Here is a 14210-nt window from a genome sequence, read left to right on the forward strand (position 1 = left end):
TTGTGAAAAAAAAAATTAGAGTTTGTGAATAATTGTTCTGAGTTTGTAAAAAAAATTGTGTTTATGAAACGTTTTTAAAACATTTTGTGAAACATTTTTGAGTTTGTGAAACATTTTTCTGAATTACTGAAACTTTATTGAAACATTTTTGAGTTTGTGAAAAAATGTTTTAAACATCTTTGAGTTTGTGAAATATTCTTGTGTTTGTGAAACTTTTTTTTTTAACATTTTTGAGTTTGTGAAACTTTTTTGAGTTAGTGAAAACTTTTTTTTGGATTCGTGAAACATTTTTTTGATTTAATGAAACATTTTTGGGGGATTTGTGAAACATTTTTTTGAGTTTGTGAAACATTTTTGAGTTTGTGAATAATTGTTCTGAGTTTGTGAAAAATGTTTGCGTTTGTGAAACTTTTTTTTTAAACATTTTTGAGTTTGTGAAACTTTTTTTTTTAGTTTTTAAAACTTTTTTTTAGAGTTTTAAAACAGTTTTTTGAGTTTGAAACATTTTTGAATTTGTGAAACATTCTTGTGTTTGAAAAAATAGTTTATTTGTGTAACATTTTTTAGTTTGTGAAACATTTTTTTGAGTTTGTGAACCATTTTTGAGTTTGTGAAAAAAATTTGAGTTTGTGAATAATTGTTCTGAGTTTGTAAAAAATTTTGTGTTTGTGAAACATTTTTTAAAACATTTTTGAGTTTGTGAAACTTTTTTTTAAAATTTTTGAGTTTGTGAGAACATTTTTTAAAAATGTATGAGTTTGTGAAACATTTTTGTGTTTGTGAAACTTTTTTTAAGCATTTTTGAGTTTGTGAAACTTTTTTGAGATAATAAAACATTTTTGGGGGATTTGTGAAACATTTTTTTGAGTTTGTGAAACATTTTTGAGTTTGTGAATAATTGTTCCGAGTTTTTGAAACTTTTTTTTTTTTTTTTAATTTTTGAATTTATGAAACTTTTTTTTTGAGTTTGTGAAACATTTTTGAGTTGGTGAATAATTGTTCAGAGTTTGTGAAAAATGTTTGCGTTTGTGAAACTTTTTTTTTAAACATTTTTGAGTTTGTGAAACTTTTTTAGTTTTAAAAACTTTTTTTAGAGTTTTAAAACAGTTTTTTGAGTTTGAAACATTTTTGAATTTGTGAAACATTTTTGTGTTTGAAAAAATAGTTTATTTGTGTAACATTTTTTAGTTTGTGAAACATTTTTTTGAGTTTGTGAACCATTTTTGAGTTTGTGAAAAAAAATTGAGTTTGTGAATAATTGTTCTGAGTTTGTAAAAAAAATTTGTGTTTGTGAAACATTTTTGAGTTTGTGAAACTTTTTTAAAACATTTTTGAGTTTGTGAGAAAATGTTTTAAAAATGTTTGAGTTTATGAAACATTTTTGTGTTTGTGAAACTTTTTTTAAGCATTTTTGAGTTTGTGAAACTTTTTTGAGATAGTGAAACATATTTGAGGGATTTGTGAAACATTTTTTTGAGTTTGTGAAACATTTTTGAGTTAGTGAATAATTGTTCCGAGTTTGTGAAACGTTTGTTTTTTTTTAAATTTTTGAGTTTATGAAACTTTTTTTTTGAGTTTGTGAATAATAGTTCTGAGTTTGTGAAAAATGTTTGTTTGTGAAACTTTTTTTTAAACATTTTTGAGTTTGTGAAACTTTTTTTTTAATTTTTAGAACTTTTTTCTGAGTTTGAAACATTTTTGAATTTGTGAAACATTTTGTGTTTGAAAAAATTGTTTTAATTTGTGAAACATTTTTTAGTTTGTGAAAAAAAATTGAGTTTGTGAAAATGTTTAGAGTTTGTGAACAAATTTTGAGTTTGTGAATAATTGTTTTGAGTTTTTTTTTTTAAATTGTGTTTGTGAAACATTTTTTTAAACATTTTTGAGTTTGTGAAACTTTTTTGAGTTTGTGAAACATTTTTGAAACATTTGTGAGTTTGTGAGAAAATGTTTTAAAAATGTTTGGGTTTGTGAAACATTTTTGTGTTTGTGAAACTTTTTTTAAGCATTTTTGAGTTTGTGAAACTTTTTTGAGATAGTGAAACCTTTTTTTTGGATTTGTGAAAACATTTTTGGATTTAATGAAACATTTTTGGGGGATTTGTGAAACATTTTTTTGAGTTTGTGAAACATTTTTGAGTTAGTGAATAATTGTTCCGAGTTTGTGAAACGTTTTTTTAAATCATTTTTGAGTTTATGAAACTTTTTTTTTTAATTTGTAAAACATTTTTTTGAGTTTGAAACATTTTTGAATTTGTGAAACATTTTCTTGTTTGGAAAAAATGCTTTTAATTTGTGAAACATTTTTTAGTTTTTGAAACTTTTTTTTGAGTTTGTAAAAAATGTTTGTGTTTGTGAAACCTTTTTTAAACATTTTTGAGTTTGTGAAACATTTTTTTGAGTTTGTGAAACTTTTTTTTTAAATTTTTGAGTTTGTGAAACTTTTTTTAAACTTTTTTGAATTTGTGAAACATTTTTCTGTGTTTGTGAAACTTTTTTTAAACATTTTTGAGTTTGTGAAATGTTTTTTTGAGTTTGCAAAACATTTTTGAGTTTGTGGAGCTTTGGCAGTAATTTCAGTTATGAGTAGGTCTACCTGTTGAGGCTGAGGTGTGGTGGCCGTCTGTTCCGTCTTCACCTTGGACATGAGAGGGAGGGGCGTCAAACAAGAGGCGGGTCTGGTGGAAGCCAAGGTGCCGCCGGCCCCTCCCACCGTCGGCGTGACCGGACTCTGAGGCTCAGTCTCCTCTGTGTGGAGACCCTGTGAGTCACAGCTCGGGGACGAGACCTGCCAGAGGACACACGTTCAGTTCATTCTCATTCCATTGTCTTGCCGTCCCCTCCGGATCGTACCTTGAGGAAAAACTCTGTCCCCTTCTCCATGATCTGTTGGATCTGGAGGAAGCCGGCCGTGTACATGAGCAGGAACTGGTCGCCCACGTTCATGCTGAGGCGGCCCGTGTAGCAGAAGGCCAGAATCTGCTGGAAGCTCTGCGGCTGCACGGCGGGCGGCAGCTCCACCACGGAGCTCTTCCCGCCGGCATTGAACAGGTCCCGGAAGTACGAGGAGCTGGCGGCCAGCACAGCACGATGCGCCTAAGGTTGGCGGGGCGAAAACAGGACTTTTTAATCGTTATTTTTGCTATTTAATTGCAGTCTGGCGCATTACTGCAAGCCGTGTATAAATCATCATATTGAGATCATCAAGACACCTCCAAACTTGATATGCACTGCTGGGAAGAAAAACATTCGAATTAGGACTCTAGCAAATTATTTTCTTATCTCACCAATTGACTTGAACTGCAATCACTGAGGGACTAATTAAACTCGACTTTACATCTTCCGGGAAAAAAAAGAAAAACGATTTGGTCGAGTGAACTCTGGGAAAATGAGCAATGCAGAGGCTGTCTGCAGGCACGCCGTTCCACCACTTATGGAACAATACAACAAATAAGACGACGATTGTGTGCATTTCTTCAACATTTGGAGCACTCCTTTCAAGGACCTTGATATACAAACCACTCTATTTACCGACGTTTCCATTTAAGAACTTGTAGATTGAGCCAAATACGCCTCCGTTTGTACCAACACTTCATTCCTTCATTCATTTTCTAACCCACCTGCAGGCAAAAAGCAGGGGGAAGCATTTTTGGGGGAGGCGAAGCCCTCCATGTCACTTCCTGCGCAGGACACTACTACCGTATTTTTCGGACTATAAGTCGCAGTTTTTTTCATAGTTTGGCCGGGGGGTGCGACTTATACTCAGGAGCGACTTATGTGTGAAATTATTTACACATTACCGTATAATATCATTTAGCTCATTCACGTAAGAGACTAGACCAAACCTGGGCAAATTAAGGCCCGGGGGCCACATGCGGCCCGTTAAACTTTTCAATCTGGCCCGCCGGACATTCCCAAATAATTTTTTTAGATCTTTAAGATGGAAAGTGTAGCTGCCATTATGATGTGCAGTGATGTTTTCTAATGACCGTAAGTCTTGAACTATACAAAGTATTTCAATGCTTGGAATCTGCGCTTATGGATGATATACCAGTTACTATGGTAATCTAATTAGTTACTATGGTCACCCTTCGCGTTCATATTTCACTGTTTGTTGCGTTTCACTTGATTGTAAAATATGTTGATCGAAAGGGGATGCGACATTCATATTTTGTCAATATTCAATGTTTTATCGTTCATAGAAAAATGTAAAATTCCATTACGTTTTTTAAGGCGGTCTGTCATAACGTTTTTAGCATTCAATCAGACATTATTGTGACGTTTTGTATTAGTGTCCCTAAAAATAGATATACCGGCCCACAGACACATTTTTTTCTCTAAATGTGGCCCCCGAGTCAAAATAATTGCCCAGGCCTGGACTAGACGTATAAGATTTCATGGGATTTAGCGATTAGGAGTGACAGATTGTTTGGTAAACGTATAGCACATGGGTGTCAAACGCTGATTATATATACAGCGGCGGTAACACCGCATTCACCGCTAACTCTCATACTTGCCAACCCTCCCGGGAGACTCCCAAATTTCAGTGCCCCTCCCGAAAATCGTCACGTCCGCTTTTCATCCAGTCCAACGAGTGCTGGCCCTGTCACATAGTATGTGCGGCTGCTACAAGGTGTGTGTGTGAGGGAGGTGGGGGGGTTTTGGTGGTAGCAGGGGGTGTATTTTGTAGTGTCCCGGAAGAGTTAATGCTGCAAAGGCTTCTGGGTATTTGTTCTGTTGTGTTTATGTTGTGTTACGGTGCGGATGTTCTCCCGAAATGTGTTTGTCATTCTTGTTTGGTGTGGCTTCACAGTGTGCGGTATATTTCTAAGAGTGTTAAAGTTGTTTATATGTCCACCCTCAGTGTAACCTGTATCGCTGTTGATCAAGTATGCGTTGCATTCACGTGAGTGTGCGTACAGAAGCCGCACATATCTTGTGACTGGTCCGGCACGTTGTTAGAATGGATGAAAAGCGGACGTGACGACAGCTTGTAGAGGACGTTAAAGGCAGTGCCTTTAAGGCACGCCCCCAAGACTTTGGTCCGGGTGGACTACGAGATATAATGACTGATGAACACCTTGGTTGGATAATGAAGGTTGCCTCAGCTCAAAGCCTCAGCCCCGACATTAATGAACTAGCATCCAAGAAAAGATGACAGGTATCTGGCTTGGGCACATCAGATTAGATCAGTGTGTTGCAAACTGAGCAGTTTAAAGGCCTTAATGGTTGGTTTATTAATTGTTATTTTATTTTCAAATTTATTAGCCTGTGGAAAAAGTTAATCTTGCTATTTACCTCAGAAGGCTGTATTTGATATGCCATTGATATTTTGTAATCATTATTATTATTATTTGAAACTGGATTTTGCATGTCACTATAAAGTTATATAAGCCTTGCTTGTTCAATATTCAATGCAAAACTTGTTTGGGTCCCTATTAAAAGGTTAATTTGTTCAACTTTGGCCCGCGGCTTTGTTCAGTTTTACATTTTAGCCCACTCTGTATTTGAGTTTGACACCCCTGGTATAGCATGACTCTTACCATAATATGTTACGTTAACATACCAGGCACGTTCTCAGTTGGTTATTTATGCCTCATATAACGTACACTTATTCAGCCTGTTGTTCACTATTCTTTATTTATTTTAAATTGCCTTTCAAATGTCTATTCTTGGTGTTGGCTTTTATCAAATACATTTCCCCAAAAAGTGCGACTTATACACTACCGTTCAAAAGTTTGGGGTCACCCAAACAATTTTGTGGAATAGCCTTCATTTCTAAGAACAAGAATAGACTGTCGAGTTTCAGATGAAAGTTCTCTTTTTCTGGCCATTTTGAGCGTTTAATTGACCCCACAAATGTGATGCTCCAGAAACTCAATCTGCTCAAAGGAAGGTCAGTTTTGTAGCTTCTCTAACGAGCTAAACTGTTTTCAGATGTGTGAACATGATTGCACAAGGGTTTTCTAATCATCAATTAGCCTTCTGAGCCAATGAGCAAACACATTGTACCATTAGAACACTGGAGTGATAGTTGCTGGAAATGGGCCTCTATACACCTATGTAGATATTGCACCAAAAACCAGACATTTGCAGCTAGAATAGTCATTTACCACATCAGCAATGTATAGAGTGTATTTCTTTCAAGTTAAGACTAGTTTAAAGTTATCTTCATTGAAAAGTACAGTGCTTTTCCTTCAAAAATAAGGACATTTCAATGTGACCCCAAACTTTTGAACGGTAGTGTATATGTTTTTTTCCTCCTTTATTATGCATTTTCGGCCGGTGCGACTTATACTCCGAAAAATACGGTAGTCACTTCTCAGCACTTTAGCCTGCCAGCCTTTTCTGTGTTTTTCCACCTTTTGGACAAGTTTTGTCCATCTTGCTAACTTTTTTTCTGATTTGTGAAACAATTTTTTGATTTAATGAAACATTTTTGGGGGATTTGTGAAACATTTTTTTGAGTTTGTAAAACATTTTTGAGTTTGTGAATAATTGTTCTGAGTTTGTGAAACTTTTTTTTTTTAAATTTGAGTTTGTGTAACTTTTTTTTGAGTTCGTAAAACATTTTTTTGAGTTTGAAACATTTTACAATTTGTGAAACATTTTTGTGTTTGAAAGAAAGTTTTAATTTGTGAAAAAAAAATTGGGGGGTGCGACTTATAATCAGGAGCGACTTATGTGTGAAATTATTAACACGTTACCGTAAAATATCAAATAATATGATTTAGCTCATTCACGTAAGAGACTAGACCAGGGGTCGGCAACCCAAAATGTTGAAAGAGCCATATTGGACCAAAAATACAAAAACAAATCTGTCTGGAGCCGCAAAAAATTAAAAGCCATATTACATGTGTCATGAGATATAAATGTAATTAAGAGGACTTAAAGGAAACTAAATGACCTCAAATATACCTACAAATGAGGCATAATGATGCAATATGTACATATCGCTAGCCTAAATAGCATGTTAGCATCGATTAGCTTGCAGTCATGCAGTGACCAAATATGTCTGATTAGCACTCCACACAAGTCAATAACATCAACAAAACTCACCTTTGTGCATTCACGCACAACGTTAAAAGTGTGGTGGACAAAAATGAGACAGAAAAAGTGGCATAAAGCACGTCCTAGAAAGTTATACATGTAAACAAACTATACGGTGAGTTCAAGGACCGCCAAAATAAGTAGGACAAAAGGGCGCTCGCCAAATACTCGAATCAGTGAAGCATGTTTAATTTAAACAGTGTGATTTATAACAATTAGGGATGTTTGTCCTCCTACAGAAACCATACTAAAACAAAAAAATAGATTTTTTTTCCCCTCATCTTTTTCCATTCTTCATACATTTTTGAAAAATCTCCAGAGAGCCACTAGGGCGGCGCTAAAGAGCCGCATGCGGCTCTAGAGCCGCGGGTTGCCGACCCCCGGACTAGACGTATAAGATTTCATGTGACTTAGCGATTAGGAGTGACAGATTGTTTGGTAAACGTATAGCATGTTCTATATGTTATAGTTATTTGAATGACTCTTACCATAATATGTCACTTCTCAGCACTTTAGCCTGCCAGCCTTTTCTGTGTTTTTCCACCTTTTGGACAAGTTTTGTCCATCTTGCTAACTCGGTACGAGTCTCAAAAGGACTATTTGCGACGAGTACATTAATGGCGCTCATAAGTATGAAATAATCGCCCGAAGCTGGCCTCGTACCACAGCAAGTTTTAACTGTGATGAGACCGGTCTTTTCTGGTAAGCGATGCCAAAGCAGACTTATTTCACAGCACGAGAAGAGCGACCACACACTAGAGATGTCCGATAGTATCGGGCTGCCGATATTATCGGCCGATAAATGCTTTAAAATGTAATATCGGAAATGATCGGTATCGGTTTCAAAAAGTAAAATGTATGACTTTTTAAAACGCCGCTGTGTACACGGACGTAGGGAGAAGTACAGAGCGCCAATAAACCTTAAACACTTCCTTTGCGTGCCGGCCCAATCACATAATATCTACGGCTTTTCACACACACAAGCGAATGCAAAGCATACTTGGTCAACAGTCATACAGGTCCAGTGTTTCCCACACATTCATTTATTTGTGGCGGCCCGCCACGAAAGAATTACGTCCGCCACAAATAAAAAAATAATTTTATTTTTTTTTATTTTTTTGTCCTGTCCAGCTTCTCAGGCAAATCATATAGTTGATGTAGATGCCCGTATCGGCTGTTCAGATTTACTTTACAAAAGAGAAGTGTAGGATACTTCTCTTGTTGCCTTATTTGTATTTGACCACTACTGTTTTCTGTTTATTTGTTACTGACTGTGGCAGGACACCTCTGCCTCTGTTTCACTTTATGTTGCTGGTAAATAATATGGTTGTAGTAGTAGGCAAAAGTTAAATTATTTAGTATGCACTAATTAAAGGGGCAGAGCTTTAAGAGACATTTTAGCTTTTATATTTTATAAGATATATTTTTTGTAAGAACCACAATTAATGAATATAGTTCAGTGAATAACTTATTGTTCAAATCTGTATATAAATATGTACATAAAGTGTTGTAATTTTATTGTAAAATGGATGGATGGATGGACGTTTAAAACAAAACTGTTATTATTAATTAGTAAGTATACATTTTTTGAGCCTTTTTAGAAAAAATCATATCATTGTAGTAAATTATGCTGTCTGATGTCATGGTGACCACGCCCATAGCCACGCCCCCACCGCCACAGGTATCTTGGCAGTTTATGGGAAACACTGAGGTCACACTGAGGGTAGTCGTATAAACAACTTTAACACTGTTACAAATATGCACCACACTGTGAACCCACACCAAACAAGAATGCCAAACACATTTCGGGAGAACATCCGCACCGTAACACAACAGAACAAATACCCAGAACCCCTTGCAGCACTAACTCTTCCGGGACGCTACAATATACACCCCTGCTACCATGAATATCTCCATGTTAAGAAACTCGGTTTAGGCTCCACCATGTCCTAAATTAAAATGTTTTAAGGTCGGCAAGCACAACCAGAAATAATCTGTACATTAGGCGCACCGGGTTATAAGGCGCACTGTCCATTTTTGAGAAAATGAAAGAAAAAAAATACGGCATTTGAATGAAGAAAGGCGTTTTATTGGCGCTGGAGATGAAAAGGAAAGTACCTCACCTTAAAGGCGTGTCCCTTGACCACCACGGAGACGTCACAGTAGAGGCCCTGCAGACGCTGCTCGTTCAAACACTCCAGGACGTTGTTGCCAAAGTTGGGGATCGCCATCTGTAGCGTCTGAGCCATAATGCTGTGCCCAGCACCACCGGGTCTGTGAGGGGCCCACCACCACCACCACCACACAAAAACACATGACTTGAATGTTCACTAAAACAACCTCATTTCAAACCCCCCCCTTCCCGACTTCCTCCCCACAAACCTCCGAACGTAGTCAATTTTTTTTTTTTTACTTTCCCGCACCACTTCAAACTGAGTGTCTGGATGTTTTCTGGCCCACTTTTCTTTCCCACCGCTCGGTCAAAACAAAGTCGCTTATATAAGGCGTCTATTTCACCGTCACAGCGGCGCATCACAAAAAGCTGTGATCAAAAGTGGACCAACAGTCAACCCGACCTAAAAAAATAATCCGTCCTTTACTAGATTCCGAGCACAAAACCCAAAACCGGTGAAGTTGGGAAGTTGTGTAATTCGTAGATAAAAGCAGAATACAATGATTTGCAAATCCTTTTCAACTTATATTCAATTGCATAGAATGCAAAGACAAGATATTTCATGTTCATACTGAGAAACAACATTTTTTGGGGGCAAATAATCATTAACTTAGAATTTAATGGCAGCAACACATTGCAAAGAACATGTCACAGGGGCATTTTTACCACTGTGTTACATGGCCTTTCCTTTTAACAACACTCAGTAAACGTTTGGGAACTGAGGAGACACATTTTTGAAGCTTCTCAGGTGGAATTCTTTCCCATTCTTGCTTGATGTACAGCTTAAGTTGTTCAACAGTCCGGGGGTCTCCCTTGTGCTATTTTAGGCTTCATAATGCGCCACGCATTTTCAATGGGAGACAGGTCTGGACTACAGGCAGGCCAGTCTAGTACCCGCACTATTTTACTATGAAGCCACATTGATGTAACACGTGGCTTGGCATTGTCTTGCTGAAATAAGCAGGGGCGTCCATGATGATGTTCCTTGGATGGCAACATATGTTGCTCCAAAACCTGTATGTACCTTTCAGCATTAATGGTGCCTTCACAGATGTGTAAGTTACCCATGCCTTGGACACTAATACACCCCCATACCATCACACATGCTGGCTTTTACACTTTGCACCTGGAGTTGTTGACGAGCTGTTGACATACGGTAAACAAGGATGACTCAAACAGGTTCAACTATATAATTCTTTTAGCATATGTACAAAACGGATAGAATTGGCAGACTTGGAGGATGTTCATTCAGTTTATTTTGCAGATGTGACAAAACTTTAGTCATTTCAAATGGCAACGTTCTGGCTTTAAGAAACACTAAAAGAGATCAAGTAAATAAATAATGGTAGTACCAGTTTCATTTTAGAACAAGCTACTAGTGTGCCGTGAGATCATACTTGCCAACCTTGAGGCCTCCGATACCGGGAGGTGGGATGGGGGGTGGGTGGGCGTGGTTAAGAGGGGAATATATTTAAGCTAGAATTCACCAACTCAAGTATTTCATATATATATATATATATATATATATATATATATATATATATATATATATATATATATATATATATATATATATATATATACATATATATATATATATATATATATATATATATATATGAAATACTTGAATTTCAGTGTTCTGGAGGCTATCCAGTAGATGGCAGTATTGTCCTGTTTAAGAGTGTCACAACATTGCTGTTTACAGCAGACGAACTGCTTTACGGTAGACTAAACGTGACTGCTGTTGTTGTGTGTTGTTACCGCGCTGGGAGGACGCTAATGAAACTGCCTAACAATAAACCCACATAAGAAAGAAACCTCGCCCTCGATCATTCTACAGTTATAACGTGATTGGGCAGGCACGCTGTAAATATTGTGGGAAAGCGGACGTGAAAACAGACTGTCGCCGCTGTCCCCACTCAGGTCCGCATTGAGCTGGAGGGGGCGTGGCCTCCAGCTCCGGCTGAATTCCGGGAGTTTATCGGGAGAAAGTTTCTGCCGGGAGGTTATCGGGAGAGGCGCTGAATACCGGGAGTCTCCCGGTAAAACCGGGAGGGTTGGCAATATGCGTGAGATACAGTCTGGTGTGCCGTGGGAGATGATCTAATTTCACCTATTTGGGGTAAAAAAAAAATTTGCAAACCAGTAATTATAGTCTGCAAATGATATGTTGTTATTGAGTGTCGGTGCTCGGCAGAGTAACCGTGTAATTCTCTTCCATATCAGTAGGTGGCAGCAGGTAGCTAATTGCTTTGTCGTGATCACAATATGCAGACGACAGCGGGAGGCAGCATGCATGTAAAAAGGTGTCTAATGCTTAAACTGAAAAATAAACAAAAGGTGAGTGCCCCTAAAAAAAAAAAAAAAGGCATTGAAGCTTAGGGAAGGCTATGCAGAACGAAACTACAACTGAACTGGCGACAAAGTGAAGGAAAACCGAATGCTGGACGACAGCAAAGACTTACAGCGTGTGGAGTAGACGGCGTCCACAAAGTACGTCCGTACATGACATGACGATCAACAATGTCCCCACAAAGAAGGATAAAAACAACTGAAATATTCTTGTTTGCTAAAACAAAGCAGGTGCAGGGAATAGCGCTTAAAGGAAGACATGAAACTGCTACAGGAAAACAAACAAAACAGGAAAAGACACCAAAATAGGAGCACAAGACAAGAAGTAAAACACGACACAGGAAAACAGCGGAAAAACTCCAAATAAGTCAGGGGGTGATGTGACAGGTGGTGACAGTACACCTACTTTGAGACAAGAGCTATAGTGTTGCATGCTTAGTTATGGTTTGAAGTCATGTCAGATGACTTTTTATCGTCTATCGAGTTTCATATTTTAATGATTTCTGCTGGTGGCGTGCCTTTTTGGATTTTTTCAATGAAAAAAATGTGCCTCGGCTCAAAAAAGGTTGAAAAACACTGCATTATGCCCATACATCCATCTTCTTCCGCTTATCTGATGTCGGGTCACGGGGGCAGCAGCCTAAGCAGGGAAGCCCAGACTTCCCTCTCCCCAGCCACTTCGTCCAGCTCTTCCCGAGGGATCCAAAGGCGTTCCCAGGCTAGCCGGGAGACATAGTCGTCCCAACGTGTCCTGGGTCTTCCCCGTGGCCTCCTACCGGTCGGACGTGCCCTAAACACCTCCCTAGGGAGGCGTTCGGGTGGCATCCTGACCAGATGCCCGAATCACCTCATCTGGCTCCTCTTGATGTGGAGGAGTAGCGGCTTTACTTTGAGCTCCTCCCGGATGACAGAGCTTCTCACCCTATCTCTAAGGGAGAGACCCGCCACCCGGCCGCTTGTACCCGTGATCTTGTCGTTTCGGTCATAACCCAAAGCTCATGACCATAGGTGAGGATGGGAACGTAGATCGACCGGTAAATTGAGAGCTTTGCCTTCCGGCTCAGCTCCTTCTTCACCACAACGGATCGATACAGCGTCCGCATTACTGAAGACGCCGCACCGATCCGCCTGTCGATCTCACGATCAACTCTTCCCTCACTCGTGAACAAGACTCCGAGGTACTTGAACTCCTCCATTTGGGGAAGGGTCTCCTCCCCAACCCGGAGATGACACTCCACCCTTTTCCGGGCGAGAACCATGGGCTCGGACTTGGATGTGCTGATTCTCATTCCAGTCGCTTCACACTCGGCTGCGAACCGATCCAGTGAGAGTTGAAGATCCTGGCCAGATGAAGCCATCAGGACCACATCATCTGCATAAAGCAGAGACCTAATCCTGCAGCCACCAAACCGGATCCCCTCAACGCCTGACTGCCCTTAGAAATTCTGTCCATAAAAGTTATGAACAGAATCGGTGACTAAGGGCAGCCTTGGCGGAGTCCAACCCTCACTGGAAACGTGTCCGACTTACTGCAATGCGGACCAACCTCTGAGACTGATCGTACAGGGAGCGGACTGCCACAATCAGACAGTCCGATACCCCATACTCCCTGAGCACTCCCCACAGGATTCACGGTCGAATGCCTTCTCCAAGTCCACAAAGCCCGTGTAGACTGGTTGGGCAAACTCCCATGCACCCTCAAGGGCCCTGCCGAGAGTATAGAGCTGGTCCACAGTTCCACGACCAGGACAAAAACCACTGCATTATGGAATCACTGAATTCTAAAAACAACTATGGAATCATTAAACAAAACACTCCAGCACACCACTAGTACTTTGTTGCACCACCTCTCGCTTTTAAAACGGCTTGCAGTCTCCGAGGCATGGACTTATTAACGAGACAAACAAACAGTACTCTTCATCAATCTTGCTCCAACTTTTTCTGATTGCTGTTGTCAGACCAGCATGGCAGGTTGGAGTCTTGTCATCCACCATTTTCTTCAATTTCTACCAAAGCCTCGCAAAGATGCATTATCATCTTGAAAAATGATGTCATTATCCCCAAACATCTTTTCCATTGATGGAAAAAGAGATACACAAAGTAAACGTGTGCACTTATTGAAGATGTAATGACAGCCATACCTTCAATGACTGTGGAAATGTGCACGTTTTCTTCAGGCAGTCATCTTCATAAATCTCTTTGGAACCAACACCAAACAAAAGGTGCAGCATAGTCATCTTGCCCACTTAAGATGAATCAGTAAATATGACTTTCATCCAGTTATCCATAGTCCACCATTGTTTTCCTTAGCCCTTAGTTGTTTTTATGTTTGGATGTTAATGGCGGCTTTCTGCTTTTAGGCGCTCTCTTACAGTTGGGTCACAGATTCTGACTCCAGTTTCTGCTCAATTGTTCTTCTTTCGTTTTGATGTGCATTTTCTGTTTTCAAGACATATTGCTTGAATGTTTTCCGATGATATCCTTGGCCTACCAGTATGCTTGCCTTTTTTACAACCTCCCCATGTTGTTTGTACTTAGTCCACATTTTACACACAGCAGACTGTGAACAATCAACATCTCTTGTTGATTGTTGAAGAGGTTAGACAATTCTCTCCTTCGTTTCAATTGACAT

General features: G+C 39.0%; 2 protein-coding genes across 2 annotated transcripts in view; one reads left to right on the forward strand and one right to left on the reverse strand.

Moving 5' to 3' along the window:
* The window catches only part of LOC133633769 (tRNA (guanine(26)-N(2))-dimethyltransferase-like), a 104842-nt gene that overhangs the window by 35317 nt on the left and 55315 nt on the right, over nt 1-14210 (forward strand). The gene's annotated exons all lie outside the window — the stretch shown is intronic.
* Nucleotides 1-14210, reverse strand: part of nacc1b (nucleus accumbens associated 1, BEN and BTB (POZ) domain containing b) — a 51505-nt gene that overhangs the window by 10087 nt on the left and 27208 nt on the right. Inside the window, exons 2-4 of the mRNA XM_062026019.1 lie at nt 9174-9324; nt 2854-3096; nt 2597-2788 (exon numbers count right to left, since the gene is read on the reverse strand). Of these exons, the coding sequence (XP_061882003.1) occupies nt 2597-2788; nt 2854-3096; nt 9174-9299 (561 nt within the window). The 5' untranslated portion in view covers nt 9300-9324. The remainder of the gene's footprint in view (nt 1-2596; nt 2789-2853; nt 3097-9173; nt 9325-14210) is intronic.

This window comes from Entelurus aequoreus, linkage group LG18, assembly GCF_033978785.1.
Source record: "Entelurus aequoreus isolate RoL-2023_Sb linkage group LG18, RoL_Eaeq_v1.1, whole genome shotgun sequence".
NCBI lineage: Eukaryota > Metazoa > Chordata > Actinopteri > Syngnathiformes > Syngnathidae > Entelurus > Entelurus aequoreus.